A 23031-nucleotide genomic window follows, 5' to 3' on the forward strand; every position below is an offset into this window, starting at 1 on the left:
TTCATTTTGTATGGGCGCAAATCACCCTCCAACAAACACCCAACTTCATCACTGTCAGTAATAATTATTATCACAATAAATATTAATAGATAATATATTAATAATCAATTCATTTTTTATAGCTAATTAAATATCATTATAAAATGAAAGAATTATAAATCCACTCTGATTACCTAAATCATTACTACTGATGACTGATCACATCTGTTACTGACAGTAATGATTGCTTTGCCATTCATTGTATTTTATTGTTTAGTATTACAATACATTTATAATTTATACAAGAATTAAACTGATGTAAGGTACAAACACAATATAAGCTCACTGTCATACGATCATTACTACTAGGGGGGGCTTTTATTTTAATCAGTCTATTACATTCAGCACAGAATACAACACCTCCCCTGTGCAGCTGTCAACCGCTGGCCAATCACAGCCCTGAGCCTTCGGATCTGTAGCGAGGCTTGAAGCGCAACCCGAAAGCATCCGGGAAGCCACGCCCACTACACCCAGCGAAGCTCAGCCTGGGCTTGGAAGGCGTTTCCGAAGGGTCACTTCTGGTCAGAGAGAGGCTGCAGGACAGGGCTGAGTGGGCGGGGTTTGCTCAGTGCTGGTTCCTGGGGTAACAGGTAGGCTCCCCTCTTTTTACTTCTGTCATGGTGAGAGGTGGACATGACCCTGATGGGCTCTGTGGGGGGTCACAGCCAGCTGTAATTAGGATCATGAGCTTTGTGCAACTCAGTGCCTGAAAGGAGAACTGTCTGTGATGCCAGGGCGAGCCAATCAGAGTCTTCCTTTTGTTATTTAGATGCATGCTGGAACATGAATGGGAGAAGCTGATTGGTTGCTGTGGGTGACACAGTTCTCAGGGTAGAAAGTTTAGAATAGGCTGCAGATTGCCTGGGGCAGAGCTGTTGCCAACGGCACCCGGTGATGTTGGTGTTAATAAATCAGGGGATTTGGTTGCTAAGGACATCATGTCCAGTGTTCATCATCTCCAGTGTTCATCATCATCTCCAGTGTTCATCATCATCTCCAGTGTTCATCATCATCTCCAGTGTTCATCATCATCATCATCTCCAGTGTTCATCATCATCATCATCTCCAGTGTTCATCATCATCTCCAGTGTTCATCCTCGTCTACAGTGTTCATCATCATCTCCAGTGTTCATCATCATCTGCAGTGTTCATCATCATCTCCAGTGTTCATCATCATCTCCAGTGTTCATCATCATCTCCAGTGTTCATCCTCGTCTACAGTGTTCATCATCATCTCCAGTGTTCATCATCATCTCCAGTGTTCATCATCATCTCCAGTGTTCATCATCATCTGCAGTGTTCATCATCATCTCCAGTGTTCATCATCATCTCCAGTGTTCATCATCATCTCCAGTGTTCATCATCATCTCCAGTGTTCATCCTCGTCTACAGTGTTCATCATCATCTCCAGTGTTCATCATCATCTGCAGTGTTCATCATCATCTCCAGTGTTCATCATCATCATCATCTCCAGTGTTCATCCTCGTCTACAGTGTTCATCATCATCTCCAGTGTTCATCATCATCTCCAGTGTTCATCATCATCTCCAGTGTTCATCATCATCTGCAGTGTTCATCATCATCTCCAGTGTTCATCATCATCTCCAGTGTTCATCATCAGTTGCAGCGAGCCCGCAGCTATAAAAGACAAAAACTAACTAATTAAATGTGATCAGAGTACCTGACTGTGACTTGGTATCAGTCCCTGTACAGCAGGGCTGAAGTGTGAGAGGAAGAAGCAGCACAATGAGCCAACCAGTTTATGTGCTGCCAACAAGCATGCTGATAGGAAGAGAGAGCAGAGAGATGAGCCAATCATTGTGCTGCTTCTTCTTTCACTGTCCAATCACAGGCTGGGGAAGGGGTCCAGGACAACCTGGGCTCAGAGGAAGTGGGGTGTATTATGCTGGTCATCAAACCAAGGAGTTCTAGTGGCAAAAAGAAACCCTGCGATAGACAGGTGAGTATTGCAGCAAAGTATTTTTATTGCTGGAGTTCAGCCTTACAGTGACCCAGTATTAAATAAAAAAATTCCTATAACTCCCCGTCTGACTGTGTAGATGGCACCCGCCACTGCCGTCACTTACCTTCCTTGCCCCTGTGGACCTCCCAGATTCTGCAAAGAGCTTACACAGATTGTGATCCTACTCTGCGGTCAGTTCAGACTCAGGCTTAGTGATATGCCGCACTGCCATAGTGGGAGAATACAATTATTAATTGAAAGTGTAAAAACATACAGCTTAAGAAGCCTATGGACCAGACGTAACGCGTATGGGGCGGAGCTACATCAGTGAGGTCATGTGCTAGCCATCAGAGCCTGTGGTGAGAGGAGAGCTAACTTATTGTGCCATGCGTTGTACATAGCACTCAGTGTGCTCATGCTTGTCAGTCTTTTATATCTTTTTATTTTAAAGAAATGTCCTTTAACCACTTGCCAACTACAATACTGTATATACTGTATATACTGTACATTGCGGCTTACAAGTGGTTTACTGGAGTTATGGCTGAAGCTGTGAACCATAAACCTGTTTTTTTTTTTTTTGTTTTTTTGTTTTTTAAAGAGGAACTGCAGTCTGCTCACATAATTTGTAATAAAAACATTGTTGCCATTCTGAAGCTTCCCTCCAACCACTTTGCATATTATTTTATATATACTGTGATTCTGTACTTGCCAAATATGCTGCAGAAATCTCCCTCCACTGAGTCTGGCTGCAGCCATTTTAACTGTGGGCAGCTGAAACTGCTGCCTGTTCACTTCCTGGATTTATACAGACACATAGAGGCACACCTCCAGCTCTGCAGCTCTCATTGGCCCTCTTATGACTCACCCCCTCCCTTCCTGGCAAACTCTTGCGAGAGTGAGAGAGAGAGCTGTGCATGATGTCATAAGCCTGGGCTAATGACCAGACAAGAAACAGGAAGTGGTCTGTATATGGTATTTACTGGCAGAAAAAAAAAAAATGTTTTCCTATCCAAAGTTTAAACAACAACAAGGGCAGAAGATTTAAGAGATGAAAAGATGAAAAAAATGACTGAAGTTCCGCTTTAAGCTGGCAACTGGCTTTTTCATGAAAGCGGTCCGAACAGCTCATTAGCCGCTGGATCGCTTTCAGAAGCAGTGGGAGGAGTCGTTGCCCTTCCGCTGCTTGCCGATGTTTACCGCTTTTACCAGCGAGACAATTTTACTGTTTACTTTTTTACTGTTTTTACCAGCGCGCCTGAGAAACGATCCGACGGTTCACACAGCTGGCCATAGAGGTTATAAAAGGCCAGATCGTCTCTGGTCCTCTCTATGGTCTTGCAGGACCGAAGCAACGTCATGATGTCACTTCCGGTCTAGGGTGGAAGTAAACACTTTTTTTTTTTTTAAATTAAAGTAAAAGATCAAAATTTTTTTTGATCATTTTGCTTTTAAAGAGGAGAGATTTGGGGTCCTTTAGACCCCAGATCTCTCCATAAAGAGGACCTGTCATCCTTATTTCTATTACAAGGGATGTTTACATTTCTTGTAATAGGAAAAAAAGTTGTCAAAAAAAAAAGGCACAGTGTAAAAATAAATAAGAAAAAAAATATTATAGCGCCCCATCCCTCCGTACTTGCATGCAGAAGCAAATGCCTATGTAAGTTGCGTGTACATATGTAAATGCTGTTCACACCACACATGTGACATTAGAGCAAGGGCAATCATTTTAGCGATTGACCCTTATCTATAACTCTAAACTGGTCACTGCAAAATTTTTTGAAGCATCGCCTTTGGAGATTTTTAAGTATCGCAGTTTGTCGGCATTTCACGAGAATGTGCAATTTTAAAGCATGACATGTTTGGTATTTATTTACTCGGCGTATCATCTTTTTATAATTTGCCAAAAAGTTGGGTATTATATTGTGTGTTTTTTTTTTTTTTTTTTTTGTGTTAATATTCTCTAAAGTGTATTATGTCCCCCAAAATTTGCATTTGAAAAACCACTGCACAAACACATAAGATATAACATTGATATTGCAAAGATCACCATTTTATTCTCCAGGGTCTCTGCTAAAAAAAAAAAAATAATATATATTTATACATATATATGTGTATGTGTGTGTGTATATATATATATATATATATATATATATATATATATATATATATATATATATATATATAATTATAATGTTTGGGGGTCCTAAATTAATTTTCTATAAAAAAAAAATACAGATTTAAACGTGTAAAGAAAGTACCAGAAAAGGCCAGATCAGCAAATGGTTAATGTACGGAGAGCAGTATTAGTTTTCATTCTTAAACATGAGTGATTTTATCAGAGGAGAATGGAGGAGATAAGGACTGTATTTGAGGAGCCATCTGATCAGTGGAAGAGAAATAAATATGCACGTTGTAGTGTGAACAGGGCACATTGAGAACCATTGTTTTCTATGAGCCCTTGCAGAACGTGTGCAGAAAAAGAGATGCCTCTGCACCATGGTGTGAATGAGTCCTAATTGGACTGAAAATAACTGTCGTTTTTTTTTGAACCGATAATAAGTGTCATTTTTATATTGGACTGAAAATAACTGTCATTGTTTATTGGACTGAAAATAACTGTCATTTTTTTTAATTGAACCCATCATTTTTATTGGACTTAGGGCTCTTTCACACAGTAATGTCCGTTTTCACTGACTCCGTTTGCTCAGCAGGGATGGCTCCGTTGATCCCCGTTGAGCCGGCAGATGACAAGTCTGTCTCCGCTCACTGCGCAGGGACGGACCTGTCAGAGCTCCGCTCTCCTCTATGAGGGATCGGATGGAAACGGATCCGCCTGTCCGTTTTCATGCGATCCGCCAGACGGATTGAAAATAGGGTTTCCATCGGTCTGGATTTAGCGGAGCGGTTTGGATCAGGTGTCAGCGGACATGTCACCGCTGACATCCGTCGCTCCATAGAGGTACATGGAGGGTCCGTTCAGGTCCGACTGGAAAACAGACAGACAGACGAGCATGTGTGAAAGGACCCTTAAAATGACTGTCATTTTTTATTGGACGGAAAATAACTGTCATTTAAAAAATAATAAGTATCATTAGCCTGGTGTGTTAGCTGACCGTTTCGAGGGGGAATTTATCAAAACTGGATTAGCCATAATCTGGAGCAGCTGTTTATGGTAACCAATCATCTTCCAGCTTTCATTTTCAAGGCTTAAAGTGGAGTTCCACCGAAAAATGGAACTTCCGCCTTTCCGGTCCCCCCCCCCTCCAGTGTGACATTTGGCACCTTTCAGGTGGGAGGGGGAAGAAGATACCTGTCTAATCCAGGTATTTGCTCCCACTTCTGGCAATAGATCGCCAAAAGATTCCACAGCGATCTACGCCATGTATGGTGCCTCCTCCGCCCCCCCAATCCCCCCCCCCCGCTGTCTTCTGGGAGACACACAGGTCCCAGAAGACAGCAGGGACCAGTGAGTTGCATGCGCAGTAGGGAACCAGGCTGTGAAGCCGCAAGGTTATACTTCCTGATTCCCTTACTGAAGATGGTGGCGCCTCCACCTGGGAGCTGAGGGACGGGTCGGCTTCGGGTGAGGACATCGCAGGCGGTGGACAGGTAAATCTCCTATTATTAAAAGTCAGCAGCTACTGTATTTTTAATTGCTGACTTTCATTTTTTTTTTTTTCGGAACTCTGCTTTAACTGAACAAACTAAAGATAGAAGCTGATTGGTTGCCATGCACAGCTGCTCCAGATTCTGTCTGCTGCCGTTTTGTTAAATTCCTCCAGTTGTCATTTGGGTTTCTGTCTTTGATTTTCAGACTAGCTTTAGATTTTCCCAGTAGTGTTTTCCCATGGTTTTTATTTCTTTCCTATTTTGCAGCTTCTCACTATGACAGAGTGTGCGCACCATTGACTGTTATGCCCTGTACACACGGTCGGATTTTCCGACGGAAAAAGTGCGATCGGATTGTGTTGTCGGAAATTCCGACCGCGTGTGGGCTCCATCGGACTTTTTCCGTCGGAATTTCCGACACACAAAGTTTGAGAGCAGGCTATAAAATTTTCCGACAACAAAATCCAATCGGTTAAATTCCGATCGTGTGTACACAAATCCCATGCACAAAGTGCCACGCATGCTCAGAATAAATTAAGAGACGAAAGCCACTGGCTACTGCCCCGTTTATAGTCCCGACGTACGTGTTTTACGTCACCGCGTTCAGAACGATCGGATTTTCCGACAACTTTGTGTGACCGTGTGTATGCAAGACAAGTTTGAGCCAACATCCGTCGGAAAAAATCCTAGGATTTTGTTGTCGGAATGTCCGATCAATGTCCGACCGTGTGTACGGGGCATTAGTGAAGCAGTGTATTATGGGAACAAAGATTTACAAAGGCGAAGGTAGCATGGGACAGTTAGACAAGTTGGGAGGAGTTGCAAATGTCTAGATCAGTGGTTCTCAACCTGGGGGTCGAACGATGATTTGCCAGGGGTCACCGAATCCTGGGCTGTTCCTGAAGCCCGCACCGCTCTCCCAGAAATTAGGATAGGGAGAGATAAAAGGGAAAGAAAGGAGAACAAAGAGAGAGTGGTACATCCCAAAATGTACCATAAGAGGTTTTAATACTGTACGAGTGGAAGGGACTCAGAGCGCTAAATTAAGAGCGCAAATTACTTGTCTTGCCTTGGGTGCTGACAACCCACGCTACAAAAATATTTTTACTGTTAGGGGTCCCCACAACTTGGGAAATTTTATCATGGGGTCACGGCACCAGAAAGGTTGAGAACCACTGGTCTAGACTCTTATAGTAAAAGTGAAGCTCTCCTTTAAATATTCTGCACCTTCCTCCATTAGGACAAGATGCCGTACTGCAGCGTTAACAACTGCCACAACCAAACGGGCAAGAACAAAATGCTGGAGGGTGTAGTCATGCACACTTTCCCTAGGAAGCTCCACCGGATAAAACAATGGCTGCGTTCCATCGGTAGACATCGTATCCGGCAAGACGTGGAAGATTTGGACGCCGTGGCGCAGCTCATACTGCACGGCGGCAACAACAGCTCATTTCGCATCTGCTCCAGTCACTTCGCACCGGAGTGCTACGTCTCGACGAAAGAGAAGAGGAGGTCTCTCCGACACGATGCCATGCCGACGGTGTTCACTGCTGACAACGAGAAAACAAATTGGTCAAACTTTCCGGCAGAGACGGCGGTCCAGCACAATATGGTGAGCGTGGTGCACGCTAGCACTTCTACAGACTGTCATGAGAACATGGAGGACAAAGGGGTTCAGTGGCCAGAGTTTGAGTTCAATGAAGGCGGAGAACCATGGAAGATTCAGCATGACCATGTCTACCATACTCCGACCCGCACCGCCGCTTCTTCTCGCTCTGGGAAGGGCAGCTCCAAACTGAAGATTATCTGCATGGACTTGGGTCCATTGAATGACCAAACGTTTTCATCGAAGTTTGATTCAGAATATAAATCGTACAGGTCGGGGCATGACGAGGACAGAGATGGTTTCATAGATAGTCATGTGGAGACAAGTGGGCAGGTAAAGAACAAAGCTTCTTGCTTTTCTTTTAGGTTTTGGTCAACATCTCTGACCTGGAGGAATCCTCAGCACTAGTAGGCCAATGGGCTCTTCTTGGTCCAAGAAGAGTAGTTCCAAACTAAGGGCTATCTACATGAACTCCAAGCCTTAGTGTCAATCTCAATTCCATTATGAGCCGCATCAGCATTATCGTTGCCCTCAAAGGGTCGGTTGTATCTGTAAGACTATCTAACTGTATTTACTCTTTATGATACCAGCGATGCGTGACCCTCCTTTTCACCTGGCATAGAATTGTATTATTCTCATAATAACTATAAGAAGATGTCCAGACCACCCCTTCCCCTCCCCTCCATCAGATGTCAAGAGCCGCCCACTCTTCCTTACATCACAGTGCACCCCCCTTAACTTGTGATGCTGTCAGGAAGAAGCTGGGGGCATCACTGGGAAGCAAAAAGAGCAGGGTCTGGAGGAGGACTATAGGAGGGCTGGAGTCTGCTAAATGGTGAGACCAGGGGAGGAAAGGACGAGGGGGTGCTGCGGCTGTAGAGAAAGGCGCAGGATTTTTTGTGGGAGGAGTTTTGTCCTCTCTGCTGCCAAGTGCTGAGATGGAGGGGGGGGGGGGGCAAAGAGATGAGCCTCACTGTGGCTGCACAGAAAAGCATGTGATCTGGAGGAGGAGTTCTGTGCTCTGCTGCCAACTGCTGAGGCTCGGGGTGCAGAGACAAGCTTCTGTACGGCTGCCTGGAGAAGCACAGTATCTGGAGGAGTCTTATTGTCTACTCTCTGCTGGCAACTGCTGAGGTGGGGGGGCAGAGACGAGCCTCATCGCAGCTGCACAGAGAACAGTATCTAGGGGACGAGTTCTGTTGTCCTTTCTGACGTTGACTGCTGAGATGGGGAGGAGGGGGAAGAAACGAGCCTCTCTGTGGTTTCACAAAGAAGCACAGGATCTGGAGGAGGCGTTCTGTCCTCCTCTGTGCTGTCGACTGCTGAGCTGGATGGGGGGGGGTGTGAAAAAATGAACCTCATTGCGGCTGCACAGAGAAGCACAGGATCTGGAGGAGGAGTTTTGTCCTCCTCTCTGCAGCTGACTACTTCGACAAAGTGGGGAAGGAGACAAGGGTTTTTTGCCACAGCTGGAGGAGAGGTGTGAGGGCCACATGAAATGGCCTGGCGGGCCGGGATTGGCCCGTGGCCCTTGTGTTTGACACATGTGCCTTAGAATACCCAACAAATTTCCTCCAAGAATGGCTCTTGATATAAACTGTACAGTTTGAAGTGTGCTTAGAGCTGGTCTTGACTGTAGCTTCATAGATGGTCATGAGGAGACCAGTGGCCAGGTAATTAGGCAGAGCACTTTGGTTATCATTTTTATTATACTTGCTATACCTATTGTGGTAAAAAGGGTGGTGCTGCGCTAATACTAATAGGGACTAGAACCGCATAACAACAAACTGAATAGGGAACTTGAGATAAAAATTACATCACCAGAAAGTTGAGATATAAAAAGAAAAATAAAGTGATACGTGGTATTAACCAAAAATAGTGAGCATAAATCATAAACGTGAACACATGTTCATAAGAACACACATATTTAGAAATTACCACCGTAGCATCTGATTATCTCACAATCTATATAAAACGTTCATAAATATGTGCAAGTGAATATATATAAAGGAATAATAAAAATATGTGCAAAAACAGCTCAAGAAAGTGATAATGTGCAATGGTGTATACAGATCAATCAAACATGGATAACGAATAAATCAGCACGCCATGCTCCACATGAAGTGACAAAAGTGCAAAAGTCCATACAAATGGATACAGCCTTTCCCAAAGGAAAAATATATATATATAAAAAAATATATATAAAAAAAGTGCTTCACAAAAAGTCCTTATATAAATGAAATATGTGACAGCAACGTCCTAACATGCAATAGTTGCAGATAAGGTGCTTAGAGTGGGTAACATCAAATGCATCTTCGTGTGCATACACACAAGTGTGTAATGGCCCCTTACCTTAGGGTAATAGGGCATAAGCATATGACCAAAGAAGGCTTTTGGGGTGTCCACCTAGGGGCTCCAGCGCATCCCTCTCCGTCCTAAATCCGGGATGGATTCTCTCAGATGTAGTGAAGGGAGGTATATAGAATAATAAAGCAGGAAGGATCCCAATAATGTAATTCCATTTTTATAAAATGATAGTTTTTATTAAAGAAACTTCAGGTACTCACATAAAAAACGAATGAACAGCAGTAAAATCCAACGAGCAGCGAGCAAGTAAGCCTCTAACAGTGAATGCAGCCTGTCCCGTCCCTACGCGTGACGTCACACCACACGTGATCAGGATCACCTGATGAAGTCACGTGTGGTGTGACGTCACGCGTAGGGACGGGACAGGCTGCATTCACTGTTAGAGGCTTACGAGCTCGCTGCTCGTTGGATTTTACTGCTGTTCATTCGTTTTTTATGTGAGTACCTGAAGTTTCTTTAATAAAAACTATTATTTTATAAAAATGGAATTACACTATTGGGATCCTTCCTGCTTTATTATTCTATATACCTCCCTGCACTACATCTGAGAGAAACCATCCCGGATTTAGGACGGAGAGGGATGCGCTGGAGCCCCTAGGTGGACACCTCAAAAGCCTTCTTTGGTCATATGCTTATGCCCTATTACCCTAAGGTAAGGGGCCATTACACACTTGTGTGTATGCACATGAAGATGCACTTGATGTTACCCACTCTAAGCACCTTATCTGCAACTATTGCATGTTAGGACGTCGCTGTCACATATTTCATTTATATAAGGACTTTTTGTGAAGCACTTTTTTTATATATATTTTTTTATATATATATATTTTTATATATTTTTCCTTTGGGATACTCAGGCTGTATCCATTTGTATGGACTTTTGCACTTTTGTCACTTCATGTGGAGCATGGCGTGCTGATTTATTCGTTATCCATGTTTGATTGATCTGTATACACCATTGCACATTATCACTTTCTTGAGCTGTTTTTGCACATATTTTTATTATTCCTTTATATATATTCACTTGCACATATTTATGAACGTTTTATATAGATTGTGAGATAATCAGATGCTACGGTGGTAATTTCTAAATATGTGTGTTCTTATGAACATGTGTTCACGTTTATGATTTATGCTCACTATTTTTGGTTAATACCACGTATCACTTTATTTTTCTTTTTATATCTCAACTTTCTGGTGATGTAATTTTTATCTCAAGTTCCCTATTCAGTTTGTTGTTATGCTGTTCTAATCCCTATTAGGATTAGCGCAGCACCACCCTTTTTACCTATATCTTTCCCCAGGTCAGGTGTGTACCCGATTCGGTGCTAGTAGCTTTTCCACTCCTAGCCGCTTTCCATATCAGATAGCGCGGGAATAATCTTATTATTACTATACCTATTGTGGCCCCTTATTAGTAGACTTTATTTTTCAGTTTCTTCAATTGCACTTTATTTTGATATAATAATTTAAGATTGTATCACTAAACACAGGGCTTTCATGGTCAACATAACAAACTCCATCATCCATTATCAAAATGTCAGCATCATCCCAGAAGATTGGAGACGGACGGGAGTCACATGACTGAGATTATATTAAACCTCACCCTGGAGATCATCTACCTGCTGACCGGAGAGGTGAGGTGGATTCTGGGAGGTCACATGACATCACCCTTATCTCTATTAGCTGCTTACCGACCGCCCACCGCAGATATACTGTGGCCAGGCGACTCGGCTACGCGAACCGCCGTACCCGTACGCCGGTCGGTGCATGTGATCGTGTGGGTGCACGTAAACAAGGAGGATCCCTGTACTGACATCTGAGTACAGAGAGATCTGCTGTTCCTAGTGATCCAGAACAGCGATCTCTCTCTACTACCTGTTAGTCCACTCCCCCAAACAGTAAAAACCGCAGAGGTGATCAAATACCACCAAAATAAAGCTCTATTTGTGGGAAAAAAAGGACATCAATTTTGCTTGGGTACAGTGTCACACGACCATGTAATTGGCAGTTAAATCGACGCAGTGCCCTATCGCAAAAAATGGCCTGTCAGGAAGGGGGTAAATTCTTCTGGGGCTGAAGTGGTTAATAAAATACAGATCTGACCAGAGAAGTGAGGAGGATTCTGGGAGGTCACATGACATCATTTTTATCTCTATTAATAAAACACAGACCTGACCCGAGAGGTGAGGAGGATTCTGGGAGGTGTCACCGTTCAACATTTTGCTGTAAGGTGGTCCAGCAAGGCCATGTAACTTTTTTTTTTTTTCCCCTTGATTTAGGATTTTACCATTTTAAAGAAATCTGGTGAGCGACTGACACCCAATTTAAGTCCCCACGTTTCCAGAAGATTGAGCAGAAATCATGATAAGAGGATCCTAGAAGTCACCAATAAAATCATTGAGCTGCTGACAAAAAAGGTGAGTGGTGCCGAGAATTTTTGGACATTATTATCCAGTAACAGACAAGGGAGGTGTCTGGATGGTGACTGTATCATTGTGTGTGTGTCAGGTTCCTATAAGGTGTCAGGATGTCACTGTCTATTTCTCCATGGAGGAGTGGGAGTATATAGAAGGACACAAGGATCTCTACAAGGACGTCATGGTCGACAATCACAAATCCCTCAAGTCTTTTGGTAAAAGAGAGTTTGATGAACTGTTATTTATTGTCACTTTGGGGTAAGGTGGCCTCTCCTAGCTGTTTCCTAGGTTTTGACCTTCACTTTAGGGCTGGAGCAAAATCATTAAAATGTGCTCACCACGCGTTTTACTTGTTTGTGTAAAAAACTGCTATAAATAAAATAACCATAGAACCCTTCCTAGAGTCCTCATTAGCTTTTCTAAGATTAAATCCGCTTTATGGGTCTAGTGATCAGTGTGGCCCTTCATACCTTTCTTACACTCTGATTTCTTTTGGGATGAGGTCTATACATAAATTAGTCATAGCATCTTGCCTAGAGTCCTTTCCTGAATTTAGGCTTTCTAAGATTAATTCAGCTTCATAGGTTTGGTGGTCAGTGTGGACCTTCGTACCATTCTTATGGTCTGATGTACACTATATAGCTAGGCCATTGTTCCTTTATATTAAGTAGAGTCTATTGACTGGAATGGTACCAACCAACTAGCCAGAGTTCATGTAGTACAGGTACCAAATAAGGATTAAGATGTATGCTGGGAAACTTCAGACCAGCCAGCCTTACATCGATAGTATGTTAAGGTATGGGAAGGCATGGTAAGGGACTATATTCAACAATCTGTCTACAAAAATGATATCATAACTATCAACCAGCATGGATTTATGAAGGACCTTTCTTGTCAGACCAAGCTACTAACACTGTATGAGGAAGTGAGCAGCAATTTAGAGAGGGTGAGGCCAGTGGACATGGCTGCCTTGTGGGATTGCTACATCATAGCTGTCCCAGGAGGCAGTGTGGTTACTAAGCCGCAACTTTTCGGCACATCTTCGCACACACAGTGGATTTTTGCACGTCCACACAAATGCCACATTAGCCTTTCTAAGATTGCTTTAGCTTCATGAGTCTGGTAGTCAGTGTAGACCTTCATACCATTCTTATGGTCTGATGTACACTATATAGCTAGGCCATTGTTCCTTTTTATCAAGAAGATTCTATTGACTGTAATGGTACAAACCAATCGGCCAAAGAACATGTGGTACTGGTACCAAGCAAGGATTGAGATGTATGCCAGTAAGCCATACATCGATAGTATGCCAGTCAGCCATACATCGATAGTATGCAAGGTATGGTAAGGAATGATAATAGACTATATTCAAGAATTTGCCTACGAAAATGATATCATAAGTATCAACCAGCATGGATGTATGAAGGACCTTTCTTGTCAGACCCACCTACTAACATTGTATGAGGAAGTGAGGTGCAATTTACAGGGAGTGAGGCCGGTGGATGTTGCTGCCTTGTGGGATTGCTACATCACAGTTATCCCAAGAGGCAGTGTGGTTACTAAGCTGTAACTTTGCGGCACATCTTCTGCTCGTGTGCACAAATGCCACCAGGCGATGTAATGGAAATCCACCAGGAGCTGGTGGCGTTTGTGCATATGAGCAGACTCCATCATCCACTTGAGTAGATAGGCCGCCAGCCTCTGCCAGGTCTCAGATACCTGGAAGACATCAGCAGGACATCTGCACACGCACCAGATTTTGTACAATTGTGGTGCAGAAGAGTTATGAGGGGAGGACATACACAGCAGTTAAAGAGGAAGTAAACTTCCTTTGCAAACTTTTACTTATAGGTAAGCCTATAATAAGGCTTACCTATAGGTATTAAAATATCTCCTAAACCTGTACAGTTAAGGACAGGGGTCTTCAAACTGCAGCCCTCCAGGTGTTCAGGAACTACAATTCCCATCATGCCTAGTCATGTCTGAGAGTGTCAGAGTTTTACAATGCCTCATGGGATGTGTAGTTCTGCAACAGCTGGAGGGCCGTAGTTTGAGGATCCCTGGTTTAGGAGATATTTCCAGTGCATGCAGCCAGTGACATCACTGGCGCATTCACTCTGAAGGAACGGCCCACGTGTGCCGATCCTTCTGAGCCCGTGCACGGCAGCTCCCGCGCATGCGCGGGTGTGACATCATCACGGCTCCAGCCAATCACAGCGCCGGAGCCCGTGAACCTGGAAGAGGCTCCGGGAAAGATGTCGGCCGTGACAGCGGTGTGCGGGGACCACTGCAACAGCTTTGTTCTAAGGTAAGTATTTAATAATGGGCTGGGGGGTACCCCCCAAGCATGTCAGAGTACTCCCATAACAGAGTCCCCCTTCCCATCAGAGACCTACCTTACTTCATGGCAGAGGGCAGGAAGAGGAGCAGGTCTACTCCATCCTCACCTGAATTCTGGAGGTGGCCTTGAATGCCATCTGCCCTGGATCGGTGTCAGGATTTGCCATGGTGCAGGTGGCTGGGTATTGAGCTTCATTGTTTTTTGTTTTGTTTTTTTTGCTGGTGATTGGCCCACACTATGGCAGCATATGATGCTGATCCAGGGCAAACTGTGTCCTCTGTTCATGGCACCCCTGGGATACCCAAACAGCACCAAAGTTGAGTAACACCGGTGTAGTATTACTACTCTAGTCATACCCTGGGCCAGCTTGGGTGAAATCTAGTTATTTGGGAGAGTTAAAAGAGGAAACTTACAGAAACCCAGGCAGGATATACAAACTCCATGCTGACAGCATTGGTGGGAATTGACCTTGTCATGGCCAAGTGGGTGGAGCTAAAAAATCATGTTCAGAGATATTAGAGCCCAGATCAGTGCCCACCTAAAACATCACATTTGGGTGACTGATAGGATACATTCCGATTTTTTTTGTCACACAGACTCATGTCATCATGGCAGTATGGTGGTTTAGTGGTTTTTACTTCTAGCTTGCAGCACTGGGGTCTTTGGTTCCAATCCCAACCAGGACACTATCTGTATGGAGTTTGCATGTTCCCCATGTGCTTTCATGGAATTCCTCAGATTTCCTCCCACACTCCAAAATAATTTGATACTGGGACATGACAGAAGGGGAAATTCTCTAAAGGGGACAGCTGTACCAGAGACAACTGTCAGTGTAGCTATCTCCTTCACTTTGAGAAGATTTCTACTAATTTCCTGTCATGTCTGTGGGACAGGAAGTGATGAGAATTCTCCTTGAAGGGGATACAAATAGCATTAAAAACCTTCTCTATACAAAAGCTAGTAAAAAAAAAGTTTCACAGGTGTCCTACCTTTGGTTTTTACCAATTATGTTTATGTTACAGGAGAAGGGGATGACCATGAAGCAGATGCCTCAGAAGGAGAACGTTTTTCGGATGATGAAGTGGAGCGATACAAAGCCCATAGTGTGGATAGATGTAGGTCAGATGTCTTCCCTGATGATGGTGATCATGCATCCATATTAATAAAGGAGGAGGCATTGGATGAGGAGGAGACCAAGGTGATGGTGATGGAGGAGCCAGAGATTGAATTTATGGAAAGTCCTACCAACCACAATTTCGACTTATATCATCACACATATCCTGACAACCTCCCATCCTACAAATCACCAAATCTTATGAACTCTGACAGTGACACATGTGATGAAGGCCAGAAGCTCTACCGCTACAGATCACAATGTCAAAGGAGAGATAAGGGCATCAAACTATCAAAGGGCAAAGATGGTGAGACATTTTTTGTATGTAACTTTGGTAAATCCTGGACTGAGGGGTTCAGAGTTGTGTCCAAACTTCCTTGCCGCTTACCAAGTTCAACATGGGTCTGCAGGGGCAGGAAAACATTTGCAGGTTGTTTTATGAACTTCTCGATCATTTTAGCAAGCCAGGCAAGCCGTTCCCTTAGTAGCATAAACAAGAATCCATGGTTTCAGACATGCGCTGGAAAAAATGGATTGCAAATAGCTTACCCCTGCATCGCATCTAATTAGCAGTTATTACTTATAAATCATTTATTTTTATCACCAGAACAGGAATAGAGGGGAAATGTGATAACGATGTTCCATCCTCCCAGGACAACAATAAAAGGGAAGATTTTCTCTTTATTGTTGCTTTTTGAGAAAGGAATTTTGCATTTACCTACTTGCCACCCTCCCTCAGTAGAATCACTGGCAGGCCAGACAATGTAGCTGTACGCCACCGCCTGTCCTCCAGGTTCGGACCAGTGCTGTGATTGGACACAGCACGAGTTTGGCAGCAGATTTCAGCCAATGATTTTGGCGGAAACCTGATGATCGGCTGTGTGAAATCACACACAGAGTTCTGTGTTTTTAAAAGAATGCAGGACCATTCAGAAAGCGCAGCGCGACTTGTGCATGCGCAGTACTCGGAATGGTCAGGAGTGGGTAGTGGGGTCCCCCAGGGTTCTGTGCTGGGACCAATCCTATTTAATTTGTTCATAAATGACCTGGAGGATGGGGTAAACAGTTCAATCTCTGTATTTGCGGACGATACTAAGCTAAGCAGGGCAATAACTTCTCTGCAGGATGTGGAAACCTTGCAAAAAGACCTGAACAAATTAATGGGGTGGGCGACTACATGGCAAATGAGGTTCAATGTAGAAGAATGTAAAATAATGCATTTGGGTGGCAAAAATATGAATGCAATCTATAGACTGGGGGGAGAACCTCTGGGGGAATCAAGGATGAAAAAGGACCCGGGGGTCCTAGTAGATGATAGGCTCAGCAATGGCATGCAATGCCAAGCTGCTGCTAACAAAGCAAACAGAATATTGGCATGCATTAAAAAGGGGATCAACTCCAGAGATAAAACAATAATGCTCTACAAGACTCTGGTCTGGAGGATATTAGTTATTATGAGGAAAGGTTGCAAGCACTGAACTTATTCTCTCTGGAGAAGAGACGCTTGAGAGGGGATATGATTTCAATTTACAAATACTGTACTGGTGACCCCACAATAGGGATAAAACTTTTTCGCGGAAGGGATATTAATAAGACACGTGGCCACTCATTAAAATTTAGAAGAAAAGAGGTTTTACCTTAAACTATGTAGAGGGTTCTTTACTGTAAGAGGATGAGGAATTCCCTTCCACAGGCGGTGGTCTCAGCGGGCTGCTGACTTTTCTTCTTTTTTTTTTTTTTACAGACTGGAGCATCTCTTTAATCTTTGACTGCCCCTAGATGTTAGCCCCTTCTCAGCCAGTGTCATTATTACAGTGGCAGTGTATATATAGTATTATCATTGATCACTGTATTGGTGTCACTAGCGGTGTCAGTTAGTGACCCTCTCAGATAGTGTCTGTTAGCGCCAGATTGGCCACCACACTATCACCGTCCCACTATAATTTGCTGATCACTGCTATTTAGCATAGCATTTATAGCTGCGCAAATACCAGTATATATACCAGTTTAAAAAATAAAAAACCCAGTGGTAATCAAATACCACCAAAAGAAAGCTCTATTTGTGTGAAAAATTACATAAATTTAATTTGCGTGCAGTGTTGCACGATCGCGCAATTACCAGTTAAAGTAGCGCAGTGCTGAATGGAAAAAAAATGCCCTGGTCATGAAGGGGGGAAAACCTTCCAGAGGTCAAGTGGTTAAGCTGAACTCCAGCCTTACTCTTAGTCTTAGTCTTATAGGGCGTACACACGGTCGGACTTTGTTCGGACATTCCGACAACAAAATCCTAGGATTTTTTCCGACGGATGTTGGCTCAAACTTGTCTTGCATACACACGGTCACACAAAGTTGTCGGAAAATCCGATCGTTTTAAACGCGGTGACGTAAAACATGTACGTCGGGACTATAAATGGGGCAGTGGCCAATAGCTTTCATCTCTTTATTTATTCTGAGCATGCGTGGCACTTTGTCCGTCGGATTTGTGTACACACGATCGGAATTTCCGACAACGGATTTTGTTGTCGGAAAATGTTATCTCCTGCTCTCCAACTTTGTGTGTCAGAAAATCCGATGGAAAATGTCCGATGGAGCCCACACACGGTCGGAATTTCCGACAACGCGCTCCGATCGGACATTTTCCATCGGAAAATCCGACCGTGTGTACGGGGCATTAGTCTTACTCTAGTCAATAACCACAAACAAGAGAGGATATACAAGCTTTGGAGCGGATCTCACAGCATGGGAACTTGGCCGATAATGTCACATACTGGGAGGTGTGAAGGGGCATGGCTATGCATATCAAGCCCGTGATACGCGTAGCCATGCCCCCTTCACGCCCTCCGGTGTGTGACTTCTCCAGCCAAGTTCCCATGCCGTCAGATCAGCTCTAGAGCTTGTATATCTTTTTTATTGGTGGTTTCTACTTCCTATCATCTTTGCACTACATGTGAGTACCTGCCAACAGAAAGAACCACAACGTGTGGCTTGGGAACGGGTCTTCTACACACTTGAAATTGTGGAAAACACGCAGCAGAGCGGCGGAGTTTCAACATGCTGGAAAGATAAATATAAAGCCTGGTCTTTTACAGTTTGTGCATAGCGTATAGGTGATTTAGCGGCGACAAGCCATTTTAAAGTTCTGTGGCTTTAAATGTTTCTGTAATTTTTATATATATATATATATATATATATATATATATATATATATATAATTTTATTTTTTTTTTCTGTTACAGTGGAGAGCCGTGATGTAGAATTGTCAGCAGAAGGTCATAGAAGTGGAGATAGCAGTGACAGTGATCAGGCTGGAGATTGTACAAGCAGAGACAGTTCCAAGACAAGACTAGGATCTCCAGAACGGTCTATGGAAGATGATCCAGACCAATATCTAAGTCCAGATACTATGCTGGTCATCAAAAAGGAGCCATCTTCATCTGATGATGAACATTTTGAGACTATAGCTGTTAAAATTAAGGAGGACCTAAATTTGATGGAAATAAACCCTTACTCTGCAGAGATATCCACTCATATGGAAACCATGTCTATTATCAATGCAGATGGTACGGTTACTTATATAAAAAAGGAGTCGACTTTGGAAGAAGATGATGACCACAGCGATGCGATTCCAGCGATTCCAAAAGAATGTATGACAAGCCCTCTAAGACAGGTCTCTGACTCTGGCCAAAAATGTCCTGGAGGTACCCAAAGGTTGTCAAGTCTTCCAGAGACAAATTCCCAAGACAATACAGGGTGGTCAAAGATATACCAAAGGGCAGCCGAAGCAGGAAATCCATTCACGTGCACTCATTGCGGCAAATCTTTTGCTTGTAATTCGGCTCTTGAAACCCACAGCCGCATCCACACGGGGGAAAAACCTTTCTCGTGTTCCAAGTGTGGTAAAAGTTTCATGAGAATCGCCGGACTGTGTGCCCATGAAAAGGTCCACACTCGAGAGCGGCCGTATCAGTGCTCTGAGTGCGGGAGATGTTTTTCTTCCAATTCCCATTTCTTAAGGCATCAGGTGATTCACTCAATAAAGATACAGGCTTCAAGTTCAGATTGTGAGAAAGGTGTTGATAGAGGTCCAGATTTTGTTGGTCAGATGAAGTTTCAAGCCCAAGAGGAGCCATATCCTTGCTTAGAAGGTGAGGCATTGGCCAGCCAGGAGGATCTAACCCGTCCCTGCAGAACTCTACCAGTGGAGAAGCCAAATTCATGTCTGGAGTGTGGCAAATGTTTTGAGTTAAGGTCCTCTCTACTTTTGCACCAGAAAACCCATAAAGAGAAGCAGCAACTGCCATGTCCATATTGCAGTAAATGTTTCCCAAGCCGCTCTCATCTTGAGCGCCATGAACGGATTCATACGGGAGAGAAACCCTTCTCATGTTCCTACTGCGACAAAAAGTTTGCCAACCGCTCTTCTGTTGCAGTTCATCAACGAATTCACACGGGGGAGAAGCCATATTCTTGCTTGGTATGCGGGAGGTGCTTCACTGATCTCTCTGGCCTTGTTGTTCATAAGAGGAAACACGACCGAGTGATGGAAAACGCTTGAACTTTTTGAATGTGTGAAATGTAGCCTTTAGAGGTGAACTGATCAGTTCACTGCTAATTGGGCAGATCTGATATTTTCTAGGCAAACTGCAACTCAAAGATTCTTTTACAAAGAGTATCCCCAGCCAACACTTTTTTTTAACGTTTTGGATAGAGTGGAGAAGGTTTAGACCAGGGGTGTCAAACTCAGTTTCATTGCGGGCTGCATCAACACTGTGGTTCCCCCCCAAAGGGCCGGTTGTATCTGGGGTATACTACGTACAGAGTGCAGGGTTCAGGAGAGTGTTATGTACAGAGTGCTGAGTTTAGGGTTACGCTACCAATAGAGTGCAGAGTTCAGATTACCCTATGTGCAAAGTGCAGGGTTCAGTACTACACTACACACAGAGTGCAGAGTTCAGGATTACATTACGTGCAGAGTGCAGAGTTCAGATTAGCCTACGTGCAAAGTGCAGGGTTCTGGATTATGCTACGTACAGAATGCAGGGTTCCAGAGTGCGTTATGTACAGAGTGTAGGGTTCAGAATTGCACTACAAACAATGTGCAGGGTTTAGGATTAAGCTACATACAGAATGCAGGGTTCAGGAGTGCATTATGTACAGAGTGCAGGGTTCAGAATTACACTACAAACAATGTGCAGAGTTCAGGAGTGCGTTACGTACAGAGTGTAGATTTCAGGAGTACTCTATGTACTGAGTGCAGAATTCAGGTGTGCGCTAGCTACAGAGTGCAGTTCTGGGGGTGCCCTATGAACAGAGTGCAGAGTTCAGGGGTGCGCTACCTATGGAGTGCAGGGTTTAGGGGTGTGCTATGTACAGAGTGGAGCAGAGCGGAGGGTGAAAGCCAGAGGTGACAGAATAGAGTTTCTCTGTGTTCTGACTGCATAACTGGGTGGGAGGGCCACATGAAAATGCCTGGTGGGCCTTGTGTTTGATATATGTGGGTTAGGTCCTTCATAGCCTGTCAGATTTTTATTACCACTTGTGTCTCCATAGGGTCAATCATTCAATGGAGATACCTGTCTTGGAGGGTATTTCCCTCAATTTGGAGAGCCATAACCGACAGGATCATTATGTTTGAAGAACATCGGACTCTTGGCCCAACCGGAATATGTGTAGGAATATAGGACAGCCTTAGAAAGCTCTGCTGCACAAACCACACCCCCTGACGCACGGGCAAAACACGTCGTGGGGGGATGTGGTTTGTGGAGCAGAGCTGTCCGAGGCTGTCCTATATTGATACACATATTCCAGTTGGGCTGGGCGTGCAGTGTTCTTTAAAACCTGACGGGTTATAAACATCCCTTGCTTTGTCCAAAGCCAACAAACACATGTTTTGGCTAGAGATACACTTTGAACAAATCTTTTTCTTGGAGAAACACAGACTGCCACTACTCATTCTGCAAACTTTGGTTTCCTGGATGTCACACTTATCCTCTGGATTCAAAAGTTCACTGGCAGGCTCAACAGATATTTGTAGGACCAAAAGGAGAGGTCAGCCATCAGCATCCTCAATATTCTATCATTACATGTCCTTTAATAGAAGTGCACACATTTTATTAATCTGCTTTCAGTTGTGCAGTCTATGCTTGCCAGTTGGGATTCCTTCGCATTGTGGTTTACAAGACACACCATTCCCAGGAGTATTGCAGTTTGTGTAGAAGGAACCAGACCTGTCTTATTCCAGATAGATCCTAAATTGATTGGTTCATGTCTGATGTCATGACTGCCCATGTAAATTAAGATTGTAAAAAATATTTTATATAGTTATTAAATTGGTTTTATCAAATAAAATGCACAAAAGTTGGTGTGCAGAAATTATGTTGTTTATTTCATTTTAGTTATTGATACATCGATGGTATATCTTCAGGTAAGAACCAGAAACTTGATCTTTCTATGTATGTACTGTATATTGTACAGCCAGAAAGCCCAACTTGAGGAACACCTTCCCCATTCCTACCCTTGAAGATCTCCTATTTCTCCACTTTCTTTATTACTCCTTTTGGAGTTCCCCCCAATTCCTCCCCTTGGTATACTTCCCCATCCCTACCCTTTAAACAGCAGCCCCACACCTCCAATTGGAGCTCCCCCATTTCTTTTCTTGGAGCACTACCCCCTTCCTTCCTTTGGCACTACCTTTCCACCCCCTTCTTCCCCTTGGGGCACCCCCTCCCTATACAACTCTTGGAGCACACTACCCCTTCCCTGTTCTTAAAGCACACACCCCAAGTTCCTCCCTATGGAGTACACACCCCCTTTCCTGCTCCAGGACCACATTCTCTTCTTCCCCTTAGACCAGACATCCCCTTTCTCCTCCTGGAGCATACTCACCATTGTTTTTTTTTTTATGTGTATTCTTTTTTGGAGTTGTCTTTGGTCTAGTAACATGGCATCCCCGATCCTCTTCTTCTTGTGGCAGCAGTGGGCAGTCCTCTATGATTTAGAGCAGGAGTCTCTAAACTTAGGCCCTTTGCATTCCTTTATCTGGTCCTTTGAACACCATTCCATTCACTGACACCAATGATGGGACACCATTCCTCCCACTGACACCAATGATGGGGCACCATTCCTCCCACTGACACCAATAATGGGGCACCATTCCTCCCACTGACACCAATAATGGAACACCATTCCTCCCATTAACACCAATAATGGGGCACCATCCCCCCCCCCCCCACTGACACCAAAAATGGGGCACCATTCCTCCATTAAATACCAGCAACAGGGCACCATTCCTCCCACTTATACTAAGAAAGTGACACTATCCCTCTTACTAAAACCATAGATGGGGCATTTTCTACTTCCACTGGCTACAATCTGGTCCCCCTAAATCCTGCAGGACAATAAACTGGCCCTTTGTTTAGAAAGTTTGGAAAACCCTGATTTAGAGTACAGTGCCATGTAATGATGAGGGGGTCTGCTCTCTGTAATATTCTCCTGTGAGCCTAATGCCGCGTACACACGAGCGGACTTTCTATCCTACTTGGTCCGGCACACTTTCCGACGGACTTTGTCCGCC

General features: G+C 43.9%; 1 protein-coding gene across 2 annotated transcripts; it reads left to right on the forward strand.

Annotated features, from left to right (window-relative positions):
• Positions 1-484: 484 nt before the first annotated feature.
• On the forward strand, positions 485-21028 carry LOC141106503 (uncharacterized). Of its 2 annotated transcripts, none has more exons than XM_073597318.1 (7): positions 485-629; positions 6851-7549; positions 11077-11220; positions 11866-12003; positions 12095-12218; positions 15367-15765; positions 18695-21028. In XM_073597318.1, the coding sequence occupies exons 2-7, from the start codon at positions 6857-6859 to the stop codon at positions 20011-20013; spliced, it is 2817 nt and encodes a 938-aa protein (XP_073453419.1). In that variant the 5' UTR covers positions 485-629; positions 6851-6856; the 3' UTR covers positions 20014-21028. The 2 variants fall into 2 exon arrangements, with proteins under 2 accessions (XP_073453419.1, XP_073453418.1); XM_073597317.1 differs by lacking the exon at positions 485-629 and adding an exon at positions 1520-1998.
• Positions 21029-23031: the final 2003 nt, after the last annotated feature.

This window comes from Aquarana catesbeiana, linkage group LG08 (genome assembly GCF_042186555.1).
Source record: "Aquarana catesbeiana isolate 2022-GZ linkage group LG08, ASM4218655v1, whole genome shotgun sequence".
Lineage (NCBI taxonomy): Eukaryota > Metazoa > Chordata > Amphibia > Anura > Ranidae > Aquarana > Aquarana catesbeiana.

Bases quoted from the DNA above. Each gene is read 5' to 3' on its own strand.
- LOC141106503 (XM_073597317.1), top strand. From the start codon at position 1,942: ATGCTGGTCATCAAACCAAGGAGTTCTAGTGGCAAAAAGAAACCCTGC. The intron at 1,999-6,850 runs GTGAGTATTGCA...TTCCTCCATTAG, and splicing joins AGAAACCCTGCGATAGACAG to GACAAGATGCCGTACTGCAG. The intron at 12,219-15,366 runs GTAAAAGAGAGT...TTTATGTTACAG, and splicing joins CAAATCCCTCAAGTCTTTTG to GAGAAGGGGATGACCATGAA.